The sequence below is a fragment of the Nannobrachium achirus genome (assembly GCF_963921795.1).
Source record: "Nannobrachium achirus genome assembly, chromosome: 20".
In the NCBI taxonomy this organism is placed as follows: Eukaryota; Metazoa; Chordata; class Actinopteri; order Myctophiformes; family Myctophidae; genus Nannobrachium; species Nannobrachium achirus.
Window position 1 is genome coordinate 42,763,163 of NC_137827.1, and position 21,831 is coordinate 42,784,993.

General features: G+C 42.9%; 3 protein-coding genes across 3 annotated transcripts; 1 reads left to right on the forward strand and 2 right to left on the reverse strand.

Annotated features, from left to right (window-relative positions):
- Positions 1 to 373: 373 nt before the first annotated feature.
- Positions 374 to 6,427, forward strand: LOC308306175 (NACHT, LRR and PYD domains-containing protein 1b allele 3-like; the record flags this gene model as incomplete). The annotated part of the gene is made up of 7 exons (XM_080751076.1): positions 374 to 420; positions 1,812 to 1,865; positions 2,395 to 2,609; positions 3,858 to 4,102; positions 5,108 to 5,242; positions 5,448 to 5,595; positions 6,114 to 6,427. 7 exons carry the CDS (start codon positions 374 to 376, stop codon positions 6,425 to 6,427), a joined length of 1,158 nt encoding a protein of 385 aa, XP_080607202.1.
- Positions 6,428 to 18,897: 12,470 nt separating this feature from the next.
- Positions 18,898 to 19,512, reverse strand: LOC308305897 (small ribosomal subunit protein uS7-like; the record flags this gene model as incomplete). Its single annotated transcript, XM_080750793.1, has 1 exon — positions 18,898 to 19,512. The coding sequence occupies one exon, from the start codon at positions 19,510 to 19,512 to the stop codon at positions 18,898 to 18,900; it is 615 nt and encodes a 204-aa protein (XP_080606919.1).
- A 1,184-nt stretch (positions 19,513 to 20,696) lies between these two features.
- LOC308305771 (small ribosomal subunit protein uS7-like) lies at positions 20,697 to 21,316 on the reverse strand (the record flags this gene model as incomplete). Its single annotated transcript, XM_080750640.1, has 1 exon — positions 20,697 to 21,316. The coding sequence occupies exon 1, from the start codon at positions 21,309 to 21,311 to the stop codon at positions 20,697 to 20,699; it is 615 nt and encodes a 204-aa protein (XP_080606766.1). The 5' UTR covers positions 21,312 to 21,316.
- Positions 21,317 to 21,831: the final 515 nt, after the last annotated feature.

A 21,831-nucleotide genomic window follows, 5' to 3' on the forward strand; every position in this document is an offset into this window, starting at 1 on the left:
TATTGAGCTGCTAGAATAAGGAAATGGTAGAAACGAGCTGTACAACATTTACTTCCACATTCCTCCCTCCCCCAAAGCAGTGGTTTGACTGGTGTGTTGGCTGTTGTAGGCCAGTGCTGAAGCTGATGGCCAGGGGCTTGTGGTGTGTGTGTGCGTTGCGTGCGTGCGTGCGTGCGTGTGTGTGTGTGTGTGGGGTTATGGGGCCTTGACTTAAACTCAACCAGGGACTCCGTCTTTCCCAGGTGTTTTGCCCATTTGGGCGCGGTTATATGCCTAACCTAACCCTAAACTTTAACCTCAGAAACACTATGCCTAACCTCACAAGAGATTATGCCTAAGCCTAACTAAACCAGTAAACCTAACCTGTATGTAAATGAATAACCTCAAAACCACGCCCATCTGGACGAAACACCTGGGGAAGTAGGGAATCTCAACTCACCCAGGTCTGTTCTGGTTGGATTGTAATTTAAATGTAAACGAGTTCAACATGTTAATCTGAAACTGAGATCAGTGTGAACCACATTCTCATGGCACGCAACCCGACCTCCTGGTATTAGCCTTCTTGTGAGGACTTTACGTTGGTGTGCGATTCTTACGAGTAGACTATTCTTATGAGGGTTAGGCCTATAATTAGAGCATCAGCATCCATCTCCTTTAAGATAAGGGTCAAAGCATGGCGTTTAGAAAATGTTTATGGCCAGGAAGAGTTGATCTCTTCAGGCAGTAACCAAAAAATATGTAAATAAGAGGTTTCTACCCGATAGCAACGATATCTATACTATAATTTTGCGAATGTCTGACTGAGTGAGTGAGTGAGTGTCTGTCTGTCCCAGCGTTTCTCCTCGGTGGCTGGAGCAATTGATCTGAAATCGCATCACCATCAGCATATGAACACACCTGACATAACTGTGAAGCCCGTTTGTCACTTTCACAAATCGTATGCTGTATATTCGCATTTTTATGGTGTATCTATATCTATTTAGCCTACAGTACCTTTTGTGACCACACATGTTAAGGGAGGGGCGCTGTTGTTCAGGCCATGCACAATCACACACAAACCCACACACACACACACACACACACACACACACACACACACACACACACACGGGGGGGGGGGGGGGGGGGGGGGGGGGGTGTGTGCAGGCAGGCGGGTGGGGGGGGGGGGTTCTGGCCCTGTTACAGATGATGTCCAAAAATCATGCAGATCGGTACACAGTATCTCTGTAGCCGTTAAATGGAACGGGTATTTCTTACATTGATGCTCCTACATATTAGCATGCAAGCACCAGTTAAAGTTACTTTCCATCCCTCATATACTGTGTGCACAGTGCACATCCCATAACACACAAACTGCACATCATTTCGGACCTCATATCTTTGAACGGGTAAGGGCTAGTATTACAAATTAACAATATGATTATGTCTTACAGGTTGGATCAAGAAGAACCCTCAAGTTCAACCTCAATTCCTTAAAACATGTGAGTACAACTCCAGGAGAGCTCTTACATCTGGCTTTGTGTGCATGTCCCTATGTCCATAGTACGAGGCTAACGTCACACAAGACTAACGTCATACAAAGTACGCAGTTCGGACCTTGTTCATTTTTTGTTGTTGTTTTGTTGCCATTTTAAGTTTAACCCCTGAAGTTTGAGTTGTACTTAATTAAAGTATTTGTACACCAAAATAGCAGATCTATATTGTTTTGCGCTTGTACATTTAATTATAATATTATATTATAATACAGGGCTCAAATGTTAAAACCATCATGATCTTGGAAGTCTCGTTTAGTTTGTTTGTTTGTCTTTCAGGTCAGTCAGTTTCTCCCCCGTGGTGAACATAGTAGATGAACGACCTGAATACACGTGAGTCTTCCTACAGCTTCATTGGTAACTTCTATATATCAAAGAGACATTCATACTTTTAGATTAGGTGAGTTGCTACTCACCCATTCTCTCGAGACAGAGTCTGATAGCTACGCTTCTGAGGGACAAACCCGAGTGGGCGTTCCCTTTTCTTTGACGATGGCTAGCCAGATTGCTACTCACCTAAAACTGGAGTATGAATGGGCCTTTAGACCACACCCCACAACACACACACACACACACACACACACACACACACACACACACACACACACACACACACACACACACACACACACACACACAAGAATGTGTTAAGAATGCCATTGATGTATGAATTTAGATGATTATTTATTTTTTAAGTATTTTCATTGCTCTTTGTTTTAATCATATTACTTTTCATGTGTCTGCTAAATAAGACCTTACTGTATGTGGCAACATGACACCTAATGAACTCAATAGATTGTATCAATGAAAATGTTTGTTTTATATCATATAGACAAATACAAATGTTTGTTTTGTGTCACAGGTTCCAGATCCCCGGGACGGGGCAGTTCCAGTGCAAAGAGACCGGGTTGGTGTTTGAAACGACAGGGGAGGGAGAAGTCCTCTACAAGTCTGTGTATTGGCCCGACAGACAGATCCAGTCAACAGGAGGGATTCCTGCAGGTCCTCTGTTTGACATCCAGTGTCCTCAGGAGTCTGTCTGCCAGCTACGCCTGCAACACTGTGCCATCACACCTGGTGAGGAACTGCACTTCGCATTGTACAAGACAATATGTTGAAATCCAATGTGGGATGTTGTATTCAGTGTTGCCAGATGGGAAATGTTGAATTATCGTACCGGAGGCTCAGAATTATCGTATTTGACATGAAACTATCGTACACAGCCAAAAAAGAGAAATCACTCGCGTAAAAACATAATTTCACCAAAAAAGGCGTTTTTAGTGTAAGAAACAACCTTGTTTGAGACTCCTGCGTGACAAAAATGCATCAGATATGCTGCATGGAGGCAGGCAACTTCCTGGAGCTTACACAAATAAAAGCCTGAAACTGGTCTGGAAAGATGCAACGGGTGTTTTTAATGCCTCCAAGTACAGATCTAGGGTCAGATTGACTGATTTCCTGGCTTATTTTGAGAAGCCAAACCAGATCCCAGATCAGCAGCCAGGGAAAATAGTGAATTTGGTGATATGAAATTATCGTACATTTGGGCATTTTTGGAATTATTGATCGTACATATTAGATTTATTGTAATCGAAAAAGTTTTTCTCATTTTCGTCACTGGGGGGGGGGGGGGGGGGGGGGTTATTTTATTGTGTATATCTATATATTTAATATGTATATATCCTATCGTGAGGACTGAGAACATGTGAAAAACAGCCACACTGTCTTCTGTGTGCTGAGATTGTAAAACTTGGTGAGCCGTGTGTCATACAGTGGGCTACTGTGTGTTTTTTCCAGGGCAAGGTGAGCAAGTGCTCGATACACAGAACACTTTGGGAAGTGCTGTGTTTCACGTCCTCCTCACAATTAGGGTGACCAATATTTCAGCCCCTCAAACCGGGACCCATGAATCAATTTGCATGTTCGTCGTGCGTGGCCATTCATGCACGTCCATGCATGCGCGCACACGTGTATACGCAATAGGTGTTGCATACAGGCAACCAACGACTGATTGACAAACATCAGCCTCAGCTTGAATTCAGACACGCAATACATTCATTCCTGTTATCTGATTGGTTAGGTGAGCATGTTTACATGAACAGAACAACTGTTTATGCAACCACTGAAAAAAACTATAATTTATTATTGTAATTCTGGTGAAAACCGGGACAATTTTGTAGTGAATGTTGAAGACCGGGAGATATTTGTCGAGACTCAGGACACGCAGCTTGAAAACGGGACAATCCCGGGCCTAACGTCTGGTCACCATACTCACAATAGAATGACAAGATTCAGGTTAAATATATTCAAAATGTACTTTCACAGGTGATGACCTTCGTGTGGTCAACGTCACAGATGAGGGGCTGCGCCTCTTAAAACCACAGGAAGTGACCCAGACCCATGTGGTTCTAAATGTGACACACGTCTCGTCTCAGTTTGGACTCCTGTGGAAGAAGTACAATTATAGCAAGGCAATATCTGGTCAAGTTCTGCTGTTCCTTCAGGAACCAGGACGCCGAACACGGAGACTGAATGCATCAATGGTGCCTGCAAATGTGCATCTCAGAGAGGTAAAATATTGTATCTGTTAAGTAGCAATCTGAGTTCCCAGAGGTAATTTTTTCCGCCACTAGGGGGCGAAAACCTAGTTAAGTAGTTCTTTAGACTGAAGTTCAATTCAGATTTTGAACAGACATACAGAGGCTTGTCTGTAGGCGTGGACACATTTGACAATCAATTTAACCCTTAAGTTCTGTTCGGGTCATTTTGACCCGTTTTACATTTTCATTTAGAAAAAAAAGGTAGAAGTTAAACATTTTTCCACCTGAAACTCACTGGCCTTAAAGATTCTTCTGAGATGAATTGTTTGGTATTGAGTCAAAGTCAATGTATCATGATGATTTGTTAAGTTAAAATTTATATTAGTGTTGTTTTTTTTAAACCAAATATCCCCCGGGTCAAAATGACCCGAACAGAACGAAGGTGTAGTGAATCTGAACAGAATTTAAGGGTTAAGACCAAAGTTTTATACTGCATGGTGCCTATAAAGACAAAAATGTATATACTGTATGGCAGGGGTCTTCAACGTTTTCAGGCCAAGGACCCCTTAGTTAAGAGAGAGATGAATCAGGGACCCCCCACAACATGTTCATAGATTACACATGGTTTCATTGTTTGACAGCACAATTATCAGTGTATTTCGGATTCATTTCAATTTGTAATTTTAGATATTTAACCAATTAAATATTGAACCGTCAATACTTAATAGACTTAATCTTTCACTCTGTACTTAGTCTGCTCTTTTTATCGGCTATTTTTGGCTAAAGTTCTCCGAATTTGGACACTATGGTTAATATAAAAAAAAAGTTTCTATCACAAAGATTTGGACCCCCTGTTGAAGACCCCTGCTGTATGGTGATTATAAAGACAAAGTTTATATAATGCATGTTGCCTTTATAAAGACAAAGGAGCTATGGCAAAATACCCTAGTATTCATGGTAACAAAGACTGGTGAAGTATATCGTCACCGTGCCAGTCCTGAACAATCTGGTCAAGTTGTGTTTGTGTCTTTGTAGGTGTTGTGTTTTTATCAGTATGTAGGTTGCATGAAAGAAAAGCTGATGACGACCTTCAACTGTGAACTGACGCCAGACCAGCGCTACAAACTGCAATGTGATTACCAGGAAGAATCATGTGACACATTGCTTGGGGTATGACACATTAAAGTAACTACCTGAGTTTATTATGTTAAGAGTCATCATGATAATGTCCAGTAACTAATACTACTACTGCTAGTACTACTAATACCAACACTGGTGTTATTACTATCACAACTACGACCATTACTAGCACTGCTAATATATTATTATACAATAGTTCTATAGTTATCAATCTAAAACTTATCTCTGTTTTCAGGGTGAGACCTATCATCTGGCGCTGTCCTACGGACCAAATTACCATCCAATGTTTAGGGTGGTTGTTCCTGTCCAAGCAGAGGAAGTCTCAGTGACATTCCTGGGACCTAAGGACAACCAAATCTGGAAGGATACCATTGAAATTGACGGTAAACATAGTTATTCAGTGTAATTGAATTATTACTAAACTGTATCTTCCCCATCATAACAACTGAATGGTGGTTATGGGGATACACTGCCTTTGTGAAAGTATTCACCTCCTTCAATTTTTCTATATTTTGTTATGTTACAGCCTTATTCAAAAATAGATTAAATTAATTATTTTTACTCGAAATACTCCACACTATACCCCATAATGACAAAATAAAATGTATTTTGTATAAATTAAAAAAGACAAAATCACAGATGCATAAGGAAGTATTCACAGCCTTTGCTATGACATTCAAATTAGATTTTTGACAGCCTATGGTAAATTAAATTGATTTGATATTGATTGATTGATTATTTTATTAGACAAAAATTATATATACTGTGTGTATATATATATATATATATATATATATATATATTTGTGTGTGTGTGTGTGTGTGTGTGTGTGTGTGTGTGTGTGTGTGTGTGTGTGTGTGTGTTTATAAAGTGTAACTGAAAACGATTCTTTTTCCTCCAGACGCCCGCCCGCCCATCCATATTGTGGTTCCGCCACGAGAGGCAGTGGAGGCGTTGCTCTCTGTGAAGGCAGAGTTCGTCAAACGAGTGCCAGAGGACGTGACCAATCATCTGTTGGACACACTGCTGGACGAGAAGATTATCCTCGACGAAGAGTTGGAGACGATCATGGCGGAGAAAGTCAGAGAAGAGAAAGCGCGGAAAGTCATCGACCTGATGATACTGATAGGGAACGATGCATGTCTGAGGCTGATCAGTGCACTTCGCGAAGAGCTTCCGAGCCTTCACCAGGAACTGGGTTTGGACAAATCCTGATTTGTCACGAATAGAATCGCCTTCAGCTCAAGCTGATGTCTGTTGGAAGTGCTATTCCCAGAATTCTGTTCAAAACCAAAGTACCACATAGCCTACCACTGGAAATGTTTTAAACGGCAGGGTCCGGTCGAATGCAAAAAAAGAAAAAAAAAAAAGTATGTGGAATGAAAAATATACCAGTGAAAGATGATATCAGAAACGAATCCTGATGAAGACCTGTGACCTTATTTGTTTAATAAAGCAGAGAAAGTGTGAATGTGAGTATGTACTTTATTTCTTCTTCTCCCTTATTATTAAAATGAAAACATTATGTTTCAGTTCTCAGAGGAACTATGTGCCCTGAAGATGTTCATGCTGCCTCTGTTGCCACATAATTCTACAGGTATATTCATTCCAACTCTGGCTGGGACATATTGGTGGGTTGGTCGGAGCAGGGGTCATCAACATGTCCGAAACAAATAAATGTAGCGTTATAATTCAATTTAACGGACTTTCAGGAAAATTAAAGGTTGCCAACCCTTGCACTACACCAAACAAGTACATTTTTAAGTATCACTTATGTGATACTTAGCATTTTGTTGTACCGGTATTTGTATTTTATAACATTGTTTTATTTGTAGTACCGGTATTTGTATTTTATAACATTGTTTTATTTGTACTATTACTATTGTATTACTCCTATCACAATTCATAATTTCTGTTCAATAATGGAGCATTGAATCTTCTATAAAAAAAAAAACTGAACACAACAATGAATTATGAATACATTTAATGTATCTATACATACTATACTCTTTACTATCAGGCATCATGTTAAACAAACATTTATGCATTCCTATATTGTCAAAAACAGTGAAAGGGCAAAACTAGATCCAACAATCTTCTACTTAAATTAATTTAAAAGAAGTGTAATGGCATCTTGAAACTAAATTACTTCTGGGAAACTCCTTGTGGGAAAGGGAAAGAAAAGCTAAGTAAATACAGTACTTTCAACATGTCCTCTACATTTAAACCCCACACAGTACATATTTTACAGGTCCATTTGTACACTCGAGTTTATCTACCGTTCAGCGTCTTGCTCAAGGACACTTTTGACACATTGACGCATTTGACGGGAGAATCTGGGATCGAACAGGGAACCTTTTGATTCCAGGCCACCACACTACCTCCTGAACCACTGCCACCCCGGTGTAAAGCTAAACCCTGTATACATGCTTTTATACAGTACACTCATGATAAAAGTGTCTCTTGAAATTATATGTACAGTAGGGTGCCCTGTGGCTCTGCACTGTGACTGGAAATGTAGCATACACAGAATATAGACTTGACAATAAATTATGAATACCATGTAACCACCAACTTACACGGCTCTATAATAATCAGACATGTTTTTATTTCATGCAAACATAATGCATTACTGTTGCAAAGGTGATATTCCCATATGTCCCCCACATAAATCAATGTAACCTATTGAATTTTGTATTATCAAATTGTGACCTAGCTCAGCTCAGCATTGCGCTGGGTCCATAAACAAAGGATTTACTTAAAATGCGAAATCTCAACTCTGTGGCACCACACAATTCCATAGGTCACCTGTTCGGTTGTCTTTCAAAACATCTAAAATTCCAGTAGGTGTGTGTGAGGTTCTAAGGAGGCCAGCATGATCTCCTGTTTCTGACCATAGGTCCCATGTTGTACGGTGATCCCCAACGCTGATGTGGTCGCATGCTTCTCCATAATGTTCTTGCAAGCGGAGACCAGCTTGGCGTACAACTGAGCACTCCACCACATCGCACAGGCCTTGTTGTACTCGAGCCGTTTCCTCTTGAAGAGCTGCTGTTCCCCAACCAGCGAGTCCTGTGGAATCAGCAGAACGCTGCCCGGGAGTTCTAGAACAGAGGACGGACGCTTCAAGGTGTTCCGGAACAACTTGGCTTTCATCAGAGTGTTGGCTGTAGGACAGAATGTGATTTGACTTGTTAAGAACTTGTTTAGTACTACTGGTATTTATTTACTTTACCTCTGACCAATCAATGAAATACAACAATTATGTCATATGCTTAAATTGTATGCGTTCTTTTTTCTCTCCTTTTTGAGCGGTGGTCACAACGCTCCTATACGTGGCCGTGTGTGTGGGTCTGTCTGTCTGTATGCGTGTCTGTATGTAGCCTAAGCCTACAGTACCTTTTGTGACCACACATGTTAAGGGAGGGGCGCTGTTGTTCAGGCCAGGCCAGACACCCACACCCACACCCACACACAATATATATATATATTTGTTTTGCTGTTGCGCAGCCTCCACGACCACCGCTCAGTTCACACGGGTGTGATTTTTTTAAAAAGCACAGTTATATGAAGTATAAACCAAGTCTTGAGTCAGCTTGGAAGAACATTTTATCTTACCCATCTCTTTAACAATGTCCTCTGTGGCTCCCTGGAAGAAACACACATAGACCACCATTCCCTCCTGGATCTGAGGGCAAAGGGTAATGGAAGAACATTAAGGACGTTGGAGAGGACACAGAAGATGTGAAGTGGACATGGGACACGATTGAAGTTTGAATGCTCTAACGAGATTACAAATGGACAGACTGACGATGTCTAGACAGAGAGACACCAACCGTGTCAAATTCCATCATGAGTAGGGCTGTCACGATTAGGACATTTTACCTGACGATTAATTGTCAATCAAGTAATTGCGATTAACGATTTAATTGCGTTTTTGTTGTTGACAATCACATTTCTGTTTGGCTTGTAGGCTTTGATGTTGCACATGGTAGATAGGACACATAACCTAAATATACAAAGAAATTACTGACATATTTGACAACTTTGTACTTAAAAAAGAACATTGATAGTGGAAATAGCTGATCTACAAGCTCACAACGCGTCGCGATGCGACGCGTTGTGAGCTTGTAGATCTGCTATTTCCACTATTTTTTACTTAAAAAATATGTATATGAAAATTTTTCAACATGGAAACGATTATGGCGATTATGAAAAATAATCGCGATTATGTCAAATAATTGTGATTAGACGATTATGTAATAATTGTGACAGCCATAATCATGAGTTGAACATTGGAAGTTTTAGCGATTGCATACCTCTGCCCACTGCGCCTCCGCTCCATCCACGGCCGGTTTCACCTTCACCCTGGCCTGAGAGCAGTGCTGCACCATCGCCCTGGCCTGCAGAATCTTGTCTGGCCTCACAGGGTCAGGGTCAACTGGTTGGTCTCTACACAGACACACAGAGTAACGTATTATTACTTGATCTATTTGAAAACTTTCAACCTAGCTTCCTTATTTGGGGCATGTCATTGTAGGTGAGTGAGAATGGTCAGAAATCTTAAAATGATTGCCGATCTACTATATCAGCTATTTTTAACCTCCAGTGCTGCTGAACCTTGAATCAGCACTCACGGAATGCCTCTTGCCCCATCAAATTACTCAACCTAAATTCACTAAGTGTGTTATATATTTACACACCTATTCTCCTCGGTTTTTAGCCTCTTGATGGTCTCTGTCCAGACAGTCTTGGAGACGGTCCAGGATTTGGTTTTCTGGGACCCAGCTGATTCCGACACAGAACCAGACTTATTTCTCTTGGCTGGCAACTTTGGCTCTGGACCTTTCCTCTTCTTGGCCTGGGCCCCCCGGCTGACCTGGGCCGCGGTTTGTTTCGCTTTTGAGGTCTGGAGTTTAGTTTTTTGGTTGCTGGCTTTCAGTTTAGCTGCGCTGTTTCTCTTCTTCTGCGGTAGTGTTTGAGAGCCGCGTTTTGGGGTTGCCTGCGGCGGGGCTCTGGCTGCGGTTTTGGTTTGAAGAGCGGGTTGAGGCTGTATCTGGGCAGGGCTTTGATCCTGCGTCTCGGTCACGCTCACCTCCGTTTGGACCTCAGGTTGTGGCTGGGGGTCGGTCTCATACTCTGCCTGAGGATGGGTTATGAAGTGGAACTCGAGGGGTTGCTGATCAGGGGCGTCGCTCTGGTCCTGAGCCTGAGCTTCAGACTCACTCGTCTGCTCTTGGGTCGGGTCGGCTTGTGTCGTTATTGGAGTCTGGGAAATTATCTCGAAGTGGACCGGGCTCTGGGGCTCGGCGTCGCTCTGACTCTCAGCCCCGTGCTCCTCAGTCTGGATCTGGGCCTGGGAGGGGCTGCCGGGTTGCGTGGAGACTCTCCGCACCACCCAGATCAGGGAGCTGGGAGGAGGAGGTGACTGGGAGGAGGAGGGGGAAGGAGGCACTTCCGTCTCGTCGGAGCAGTCGATGGTTGCGAGTTGGATGTCGGGCGCTTCCGTCTGGGAGGGAGCGGTGATGACGGTGGCGTCTTCGGACTGAGAAGGGGTGGAGCTTGGTGGTTCAGGCTGCATGGAAGGAGGAGTTTCTAGCGTGGAGGTGATGGAGATTTCAGGTTGGGAGGGGCAGGGCGCAGGGATATCTGCTGAAGTCTGTGCCGTCTGCTGGAGATAATAACAATACACACGAATTAGCGGTTTGCAATTTGTACAGATACGGTTTACAATGATTGTCAAAAGGATAACACAAAAAGACCTAGGGTCTTGTTTCCATTGTGGTCAGTGTGTGTGTGAGGAACGGAGAAACTGACAAACCTTTCTTCTGCTCTTTGATTGGTACTTTCTGACCTCCTCCTCTTCCTCCTCTTCTTCCTCCTCCTCCTCCTCCACCTCAACATCGTCTTCTTCATAACTATCTTCGTCTTCTTCATCATCATCCTCATCATCCTCCTCGTCATCGTCATCATCATCATCATCATCATCATCATAGTCACTGTCCAGATGAAGAGAAAGGTAAATTGTTTAAGTGCGTGTTCTAGATTAAATTCCATTCCTTTTTTATGTCCAACGTATTTCTATTTAAGTTCATGAAGTTAACAAGAAACAAGAAATTCAATCAAAGTTTTACATTTCAGGATTCCAATTCAAAAATAAAAAATGTATCATTCAGGATTCCAATTCAAAAGTAGCTAAAATAAGCGATCTACAAGTTCAAAACGCGTTGCAGTGCGACGCGTTTTGAACTTGTAGATCTGCTATCATTTGGTGTGACATACTAGAATGACTAAGTAGGACGTGGCCCGCAGAATAGGAATGCTAACTAAGGTTCAAGTGGTTAAATAACTACAGGTAGATCACTACACATCCCCTCTCTATTCACCTCCCATACCTGTTAGCAAGGGAGTCTGCAGGGATCTGTGGGGAACCCAGACTCTGGTTGGGGTCTTGTTTGGGTTCTAGGGTCAAGACATGGGCCTTCTTGGACTTTTTAGAAGAACATTGAGAACAGTTGTCGATCCAGCGGACCACATCTGGTCTCATTGTCTTCCAGAAACACCTGAAAAAAATAAAAATAAAATAAACCTAATTTTTACTAGAAAACTGCGTGTGGAAGAAAATATTTTACTACAAAGTATACATGTTTAACTGCGTGTGGAAGAAATGTAAGTGAAACAATGTAATCATAACTGGGCTCAGAATAATTGTAACTGAATTGCACTTGCACCAAAGCATTGCCAAAAAACAGAAACAATCCTGCCTGCCCTACAAATATTACTGCTTGACTCGCCACACACAACAGTTTTTTGAAAATGTCTCCAATGGGGGTGTTGTGGGGTGTCATTGGACCACTCCCCTCTCGCCCCCATCATTCCCATTTCAGTTTTTTCATCATTAGACTATACTTTTAGCAAATAAAATAACTAATTAATCTACAACAGTCAGTGTTACCTCTCGTTGAGCAAGCGGATGCATTTAGCAAGGTCAAGGTGGTTCAGTTCGTCATGGTAACTAACCAACGCCATCTCCACCTCCTCTCTGTTCCTCAGAACGCGACGAACACGGTTTCCTCGAACAATATGCAGCTCTTCATCTGGATGCAGGGATAACACATTATTATTATCACAAGTCAGGAAAAAAAGAAACATCTGGTCTGTCCAAAAGAAAGAAAACAGCAGTTACAAGACAAGACTAGTCTGAATTCTCATGGCAACATGAGTTAAACGCAGCAATGCTACAATTATAATTGATAATATTTGATTCTGATTCTAATGCCCAAATAAAAGAATATTACAGTATCTGTTTCGACCAGCAGGGTGCGCCACAATTCTACCATTCTTGTTCTTGATATAATTAAGGAGGAGACAGTAATTCAATTCTTTGCTACTTTCATTTCAGATTTTCTTTGTACCTTTGATGATAAAGCTCTTGGCAAATCTTCGCAAGGTGTTTTTTTCCACACCGTTCAGTCCTGGAGGGTAGTGCCCTCTACGAAGGTAACGCTCCACTGCATCATACTTGGCAAAGAATATCTGCTCAAATAACACAAAGAAGAATAAGGCAACAAAATGTCTTGTGGCATTTACTGTAGCTATGCTTTAGCTGATAGATAGCCTCTTAACTAGAAAACAGCGGGTCAATACCTGGTCTTGGGTCGTGACTGCTTCCAGTGGAGCCGGCTGGGTTGGGACGATTCTGGCTTGGTTCTGCAGGAGCATGGTTACAGTCATTTCAGACTCAAGTTCCTGAGGTGCAAGTCTGTTTTGATCATGGCTTTATCTGTTAATTGATAATAGTATTCCTACTACAACTAGAATACACACATGTACTGTATCACTTGTGTAATTTACTACCAGCACTTAATAAGTCACACACAGCTTGATAGCTTCCCCTTTCCCATAAATTCACTTCCAGTCATTGTTCATTTAAGGATGAATTAATGATCTGGATTGTTAAACTCTCAACTCTCAACCACCAAGGCTATGTTCAGACTGGGAGTAAATCTGACTTGTTTCTCAAATTCAACCTTGAATCACTTAAATAGTGATAATCAGACTTGTGTGTTCAGACATAGCTCACTGCATTGGTTTCAGAGGTAACTAAAGCATGGAGATATACAGTATATCCTCTCCCCCTTCACGCCCTTGAATGTCTAGTTGCAATGCAGTGCAGACCTCCTTCCCTCATCACATACGGTATGTTGTCTGGTGCAACAGAGGTAATTCATATATGCTGCAGGTCTGAAGTCATGCCTGCCTGGCATGGTGCTCTGAATTCCGTGCCTTGCGAGAGAAAAGCAATCTGATTCTAAATGTGACAATGCCAGTCCGAACATGGCCTGTGCGCATATCATACTGGTACATTACCAGAACTTATCGCCACTCCGTGGGTTTGAATCTGCATCATCTTCCTCTTTACCTACAAGTCTACAGTCTCTTTCCGGTCTCTCTCCAGCATGAAATTAACACATATCTTAAATATATGAATCATATAATCAGGTGTTGTCTCTCTCCTCACCACAGGGTCACTGTAGATGAACAGTGAGGGAACAGAGTCTGGGTGGAGGCGGACCTCTCCCTCGCTGCGGTCGAAGCAGTCCTCCGTGAAATGAGATGAACACACGGAGGACCAGAGACTAGGATGCCAGTGTGGTCGACCCAGGTTCCTCAGCCAGCGGGTCAACAGAGTTGGGTTGTCAACAGGGAACCTACAAATAAAACACAGGTCAGGAGCGCCCTTTATGTTAAGCTGGCATCGCCCCTAATACAGTTAGGTTTTCTATGCTACCAGAACCCCTCGCACTGCTTTTTTTCTATGCTACCAGGACCCTTAGTACGACTTATTTTTTTTTTATCTTATCAGGACTCCTGGTAATGCTGGTCTCCTATCCGTCCAGGACATGAAAGTTTTCTATCTTTAAACTGCTGGCTATCCTACCAGGACCACTAGAACTGCTGATTTTCCTAATCAAACAAAGCCAATTACAACTTCACAAAAATATTAATACCCGTTTCTTGTCCCTTATTATAACATTTTAAAATAAAAATAAATCAATATAAAAAAAAAAAGTTTGGGTCCAGATAACTTGTGATGAGCATTTACCATGAATTTTACATTGAAAATAATAATATTGTCTAATATTGTCTATGTACTACATACTAATCGACAGATTATTATGAATCACTAATTAGAATGATTGTTGTCTCCGCCAGCCGAAGGCTGAGGGAGAGTATACCAGCCGAAGGCTGAGGGAGAGTATGTTTTCCCCTCCGTCCGTCCGTCCGTGCGTCCGTGCGTCCTCGCAGTTTGTGAACAGCTAATCTCAGTCACCGTTGGCCCGATCGCTGCCAAACTGAGCACACACACTCCCTGGATGCCAATCTAGAACCTCTGCCCCACATATTTCAAATCAGCCTCATGGTGGCGCTATAACAGGCCAATTTGTGTGGCCTGGTTGTTACCAGCTAATCTCCGGCGCCGTTGGCCCGATCGCTGCCAAACTGAGCACACACACTCCCTGGATGCTAATTCAGAACCTCTTTTTTAAATCAGCCTCATGGTGGCGCTATAACAGGCCGATTTGTGTGGCCTGGTGGAGACCTGTGCTCGGAAGAGCACTGCTTCTAGTTTTGTTTGTGCTGGTGATGATGATGTCCCATACTTGTGGAAGGTCATGCCCAGTCCCCTCTCTATGGGTCCAGAGTAGTTGGTGCAGTTGTAGACGCTGCATCTGAAGCGTCTCTTCTTGGGCCTGTTGAGGCAGGTGTCACAGGTGGAGATCCAGGTGGCCAGGTCTTTGGTCAGCGTGGCCCAGTAGAACTGCTTTATGATGGCCCGCTGACACATGCCCTGGCCCCGGTGACCCTGGTTGTCATGGAAGTGACGCATGACCGCTATCACCTAGAGACAAACAAATGATACAATTGGTGGGTTTGTTGTATTGTTTTTCTTAACCTTATCACGTGTATTTGTATTACCTCTCATTACCTTTTTATCAAATAGGAATAGTTATTGTAATTCTATTATTACAATAACTATTCATTATTGTTATTATTATTGCTGTTATAGATATATTCCTCATATCTGTATTAACATGATTCCTGGCTTGAACTTGAGCTTTTAAGAAGACAAGCCCTTGTTTTTTTGTTGCCTTTCCGGGACGCCATGTTTTGATTTTGTTTTGTTCCTTTCTTTATCCACCTCTTTCCGCGGGAATTTACTGGAGACTTTCTTGCACCACACTTCCGGTTAACAGCAGACATACAAGCTCACGTCGCGTCGCAGATGCAGCCGTTGTGAGCTTGTAGATCACACTCGGCTGCGACGTCGGAAGCTCCGTGCAACTTCTGCGCAATGCACGATGGGATGTCGGAAAGTTGTGGATAAAGTATTGTTTGTTTTTTTATTTTAATTTTATTCACGTTTTATGAATGTGCAAATAAACTAAACTACCTCTGATGGTTTTACCAGTTTGTTTGTTTTTCCATTTTAAATTCTTTGTAAAGTGGTTTGTCACTCATGAGATCACTGTCATAATCATAAACCAATCTTTCAAGGAACATTAATTTATTCATATGCTTGACTACATAACCTATGCAAACATGAGGCAAGTTGTTGATAGAGAACCCATGCTCAGTAGTGCTTCCCAGGATGAACAGATGATCAACAGTTTAAAAAGGTAATTGAATAACTGATTTTACCTCATCTCTGCTGCGTAGGACTTTAACAGGAGGGTCGACCTTTGTGTACATCAACACTCCATCTGAAACACACAGTAGATCAATTGACATTATTTTAAACTAGCTCTTTTAATTCATCTTGGATTAGGGATAGATTTCTAAGATCTCCAGTGCTGACTGATATCAGGTCAGTGATTGAACATCAACAACAATGAACAGGTGTGTGTGTGTGTGTGTGTGTGTGTGTGTGTGTGTGTGTGTGTGTGTGTGTGTGTGTGTGTGTGTGTGTGCTCTTACTGATCACGCCAAAGCGTCTGGAAGCTCTTTTGAGGATAAATGTATGGCTCTTTGTTTGCTGAGGTAAGATTCCGTGTTTCAGAAACCTGACGGCAAGTGACACAACAAGTGACAACATGAGAATTACAAAAAAAAAGATCCACATGATTTGATTTGTACTTTTGCCCCTTCTGGCTGTTAGTACAATAACATGGATGCACTTGGCCTCTTCAACAAAATTACTTTTTGGGTCGAAAAGGTCATGGTCACAAGGACGGGCGGTGGTGGTTCGGTAAAGTAGCACGGTTGACTAGATATTGGTAATACTCGGTCTACTGCCGCCAAGATATCATTTTAGGGTCAAAATAGGTTCATGGTCAACGTCAAAATGACATGGTAGTATTGATATCATCATGTCAGCTACCTCTCTATGTTGTCGTACATAACGAAGCATGGTTCGGAGGTCTTCCTCAAGCCTTGCTGCTGCCCCAACTGCAGGGTTCTGTTGTTGTGCTCTGGTGGAGGGAAGGCATACTGGTGTTCTGGAAGATCCATTCTGGGTTCAGAGCGTTCTGTGGTTTCGGTGGTTTCAATGGTTTCCGCAGCATCCGAGGCAGCGATGAGTTCCTCCAGCGAGGTGATCTGGAGGGAGTCCTCCTCTGCAGCGATGGGCAGCTAAACAAACAATACCGACCATTATGCACTAATAGCAGCAGGTAACACATTATCAACTAGGAAAGCAGTTCCTATTGCATTAACCTGGAAAAGGCCAGACAAACCAAGCATTGCACAGTGGTTCAGGGAACTGTATTTACAGTATGTCTACCTCTGGAAGAAATTACATATATTCTTAGGGACAAACAAAATGGGGGGGGGGGGGGTCAGAGCCGTTTGTCGGTCTTTACACTAAAACAGAGATCACGCAGCTATATCATCTCTGGTTTGAAATATAAAAATTACAAATCTAAAAGGATGTTTTGCTCATGCTCTATTCAAGCCGATAACTAAAGAAAGGAACATGCCAGGAATTTACTCTTTTTTTGTTGGGAAGAAGAGGGGTATTTCTTTATTATGAGCTATATGTAATATGTAGGTGAAGTACATTATTTGGGTCTCTAAAGAACGGTGAACATGTTGAAAATGGCTGGCAGGAGATAAATCAAAGTCAATTAAAATCTGGCAGTAAATGAGTTATTGGCCATATATGGAGATCTCTGTGTCAGTCCTTGCCCTCTTTACACCCATATATGGAGATCCCTCATCAATATTAAGACCATATCTTGGAAAGCCCATATATAGGCATACTGTGTCAGTCTCCTGTGGTCTATGATGTCAGACATCTATGATGACGTCCCGATGAAGCCGATCGATTTGACATATGGCCCAAGTGCGTGCCACCAAAAGTGTAGAAGGAGTAGCGCAGCAAAGAAAGGAGACGATGGAAGATGGAATAAAGTCGGACAAGTTCTATAGCCTGGTTGCCCTACAGGGTCAAACACACTAAATATTGGGGACAACTAGTGTGTGCTCCCTAAAGCGAGCCCCACAATTAAATCTACATGAGTGTTGTACTGCTATAAGCATACTGGGCATGGGTTCATGTGACATTTTCCTAAATGTGAATCTATATCTATATCTATCTGACTATCTACGGTATATAGTCTTTTTGTCTGTCCGCCCCGGGCAACTTGCCACATGTCCTGGAAAACATGCGCTGTGATTGGCCAGTCGTCACTTTGAGCGTCACTTCCGCCTATCCTGTTTTACGGGTCACTCCAATGAGGCAGAGGTATCTAGCTTTTTATATCGACTGTATATATGCTGTTCTTTTAAAGGACAACTTTAGTTTTTTACAACAAGGGTTCATATTTTAGATTGTAATTAAAGAATATAATAGATGAGTGTTAAAATTATTTCATTTACTTCTTTCTATGGTTTTAGAGATTCTTATTTCAGTGGTTGGGGGCATGCGTACAAGTGAGTATATATGTTATTTTACACAGAATAAGCCCATTCCCAAGATGCACCGCAACCTTTCATGGTTGGATGTGAATTATGGGGGCTAGAAGTGTTACTGTAAATAGCAATAAAGAAACTGCTGGCATATTGTGTCTAAAAATACATATTTAGCCTCTTGTACGCATGCCCCCCTGCGTACGCATGCCCCACATTTTAGCACGGTAAACGCAATAAAACAATAGAACGAAGCAAATTAAAACATTTTAACACTCACTTTTTCTTTTCTCTAATTACAATCTAAAATATGAACCCTTGTTGTAAAAAAACAAAGTTGCAGATCAACTTTTACTAAACATTTTTTTTTAACAAAATGCCTCAGAAATGTATGTTTTGGTTTTATTTTTAGATTGTTGGAATTTATCGTTTCTGCCACGTCGAAAGGCATGGCCGAGACTATGTTTTACACACCCTGTCCATCAGATGCGGTGGAAACAGCTCCTACATTTCACTTTGTGTGTAAGCCAAAATAATTTGCCAAAGATATTAGGCTCTCTAACTGACGTCACGGACAGAACGGCCCATACAAGGAGATATGCATGTGTGCCGTGTTTGCACCGCTCACTTCGCACAGATGCGATTTGTTTTAGAAAGCAATTTTTTATTTATTTTATTTTATTTTTCAAGAATTGTTTTTTGGGCTTTTTATGTCTTTATTCGATAGGTGGTATGCGCCTAGACCAGTAGGCGCCCCAGAAAGCAAATCTTTTTTAACGGTTGGACTTGGCAACTCTCTCCAACTCGTCCTTCTTCTTGATGGCGTAGGAGTTAGATGAACCCTTGGCTGCATTGATCAGCTCATCAGCCAGACACTCGGCGATGGTCTTGATGTTCCTGAAGGCAGCTTCTCTCGTTCCCGTTGCCAGCAGATAGATGGCCTGGTTGACTCTGCGGAGGGGGGACACGTCCACAGCCTGTCTCCTGACAGTTCCGGCACGACCAATGCGAGTCGAGTCCTCACGCGGTCCACTGTTGATGATGGCGTTCACCAGCACCTGGAGGGGGTTCTCTCCCGTCAGCAGGTGGATGATCTCGAAGGCGTGCTTGACGATGCGCACGGTCATCAACTTCTTGCCGTTGTTGCGGCCGTGCATCATCAGGGAGTTGGTGAGACGCTCCACGATTGGACACTGGGCCTTACGGAAGCGCTTCTGGGCATACCGGCCAGAAGAGTGGGGCAGGTATTTAGCGTACTGCTCTTTCACAGCAATGTAATCCTGCAGGGAGATGTCATTGATCTGGACATCATCAGTGCTCCATTTCCCAAAGAGTTTGATCTCCGGGGTCTCAGCCACAGCTGGGGCAGCCTCCCAGTTCTTGGTCATTGTGTCTTCTTCAGAGCAATGCACAATATGTCTGTCGCCGTCAGTCTGTCCTTTTTCCTTTTATGCCAATGACGTCAACGTGATGTCAGACATTGTAGACATCAGGGATCCTGTATCTCCATATTTAGTCGGATATCTAGCTTTAGCTACTTCTTTAGCTGTGTCTGGTTGGGAGGGGGTGTGTGTCAGAGCAGTTCATCTGTCTTTACACTAAAACATACATAACTAAATAAAGGAACATAACAGGAACTTACTTTACTATTGTCTTTTTTGGAAAGAAGAGGAGTAGATCTTTATTTTGAGTTATATATGTATATATATATAGGTGAAGTATTTCGGGTTTCTAAAGAAAGGTGAAAATGGCTGGCAGGAGATAAATCAAAGTAAATTAAAATCTGGCAGTAAATGAGTTAATGGCCATATATGGAGATCTCTGTCAGTCCTTGTCCCTTTTACACCCATATGGAGATCCCTGATGTCATCAATATTAAGCCCATATCTTGGAAAAGCCCATAAATGGACATACTGTGTCAGTCTCATGTGGTCTATGATGTCAGACATCTATGATGTCAGACATCTATGATGACGTCCCGATGAAGCCGGTCGATTTGACATACATGAGTATTGTACTGCTACGTGCATACTGGGGCGTGGGTTCATGAGACATTTTCCTAAATGTGAATCTATATTTCTACAGATTCACAAAATCAGTCTTTCTGTCTGTCTGCCCCGGGCATAACTCGGGCACCGCTTGACTGATCGACTTCAAACTTGCCAGATGTTTCTGATGACCCAGGGATGTGTTGTGCCGAGTGGGAATTCGGTCGGACCGGTATGCAGTTTGTGCTGTGGCACAACAGATCTCAGATATTTTTCTGGTTTTATTTTTTTATTTCTGTAATTTAATGTCTCCGCCAGGGCGAAAGGCAAGGCCGACACTATGTTTTGCACCTTGTCCGTCCATGTGTCCGTCCTTTCGTATGTGGACAGCTAATATCTGGGACCATGGCACGATGGCAGCGAGACTGTGCACGCACACTCCCTCGGTATGGAGCAGTGGAGCTCATACACATAAAATAGCTGACGTCATAGACAGAACGGCCCATACAAGGAGATATGCATGTGTGCCGTATTTGCACCGCTCACTTCGCACAGGTGCGATTCGTTTTAGAAAGCAAGCATTCTTAACGGTTGGACTTGGCAACTCTCTCCAACTCGTCCTTCTTCTTGATGGCGTAGGAGTTAGATGAACCCTTGGCTGCATTGATCAGCTCATCAGCCAGACACTCGGCGATGGTCTTGATGTTCCTGAAGGCAGCTTCTCTCGCTCCTGTGCACAGCAGACTGATGGCCTGGTTGACTCTGCGGAGGGGGGACACGTCCACAGCCTGTCTCCTGACCGTTCCGGCACGACCAATGCGAGTGGAGTCCTCACGCGGTCCACCGTTGATGATGGCGTTCACCAGCACTTGGAGGGGGTTCTCTCCCGTCAGCAGGTGGATGATCTCGAAGGCGTGCTCGACGATGCGCACGGTCATCAGCTTTTTGCCGTTGTTGCGGCCGTGCATCATCAGGGAGTTGGTGAGACGCTCCACGATGGGACACTGGGCCTTACGAAAGCGCTTCTGGGCATAACGGCCAGAAGAGTGGGGCAGGTACTTAGCGTACTGCTCTTTCACAGCAATGTAATCCTGCAGGGAGATGTCATTGATCTGGACATCATCAGTGCTCCATTTCCCAAAGAGTTTGATCTCTGGGGTCTCAGCCACAACTGGGGCAGTCTCCCAGTTCTCTGTCATTGTGTCGGTCATTGTGTCAGTCATTGTGTCTTCTTCAGAGCAATGCACAAAAGGTCTGTTGCCGTCTGTCTGTCCTCTTTCCTTTTATGCCAAAGTACGCCAACGTGATGTCAGACATTGTAGACATCAGGGATTCCGTATCTCCATATTTAGTCGACTGGGTACTCTGACAACACGTACAACGGTATTGGTTCTCGATTTACACTGTTCCTGAGTAGGTATGAATCATTATTCTGACCTCAAATCACACGATTCATTGTTTCGCACTATAAGAAAATGTTAAAAACAGGAAAATGGGGAGGAAGACTCATATTTTGGTTAGCACAATCATTTGTCTGTAATCATCCCAACAGCAGACCACACAAAATACCCCGGGGCCAGTCCTAATAGGCATGTATGTACCTCATCCTCCTGTAAAGTGGCAGCCACGATGGTTGGAACAGCGTCTGGTTTCAGAGTCACTTGACCCTCGGTGTCGACCAGAAAACAGGAAGCGTCAAAGTGTTTGGCGCAGAGACAG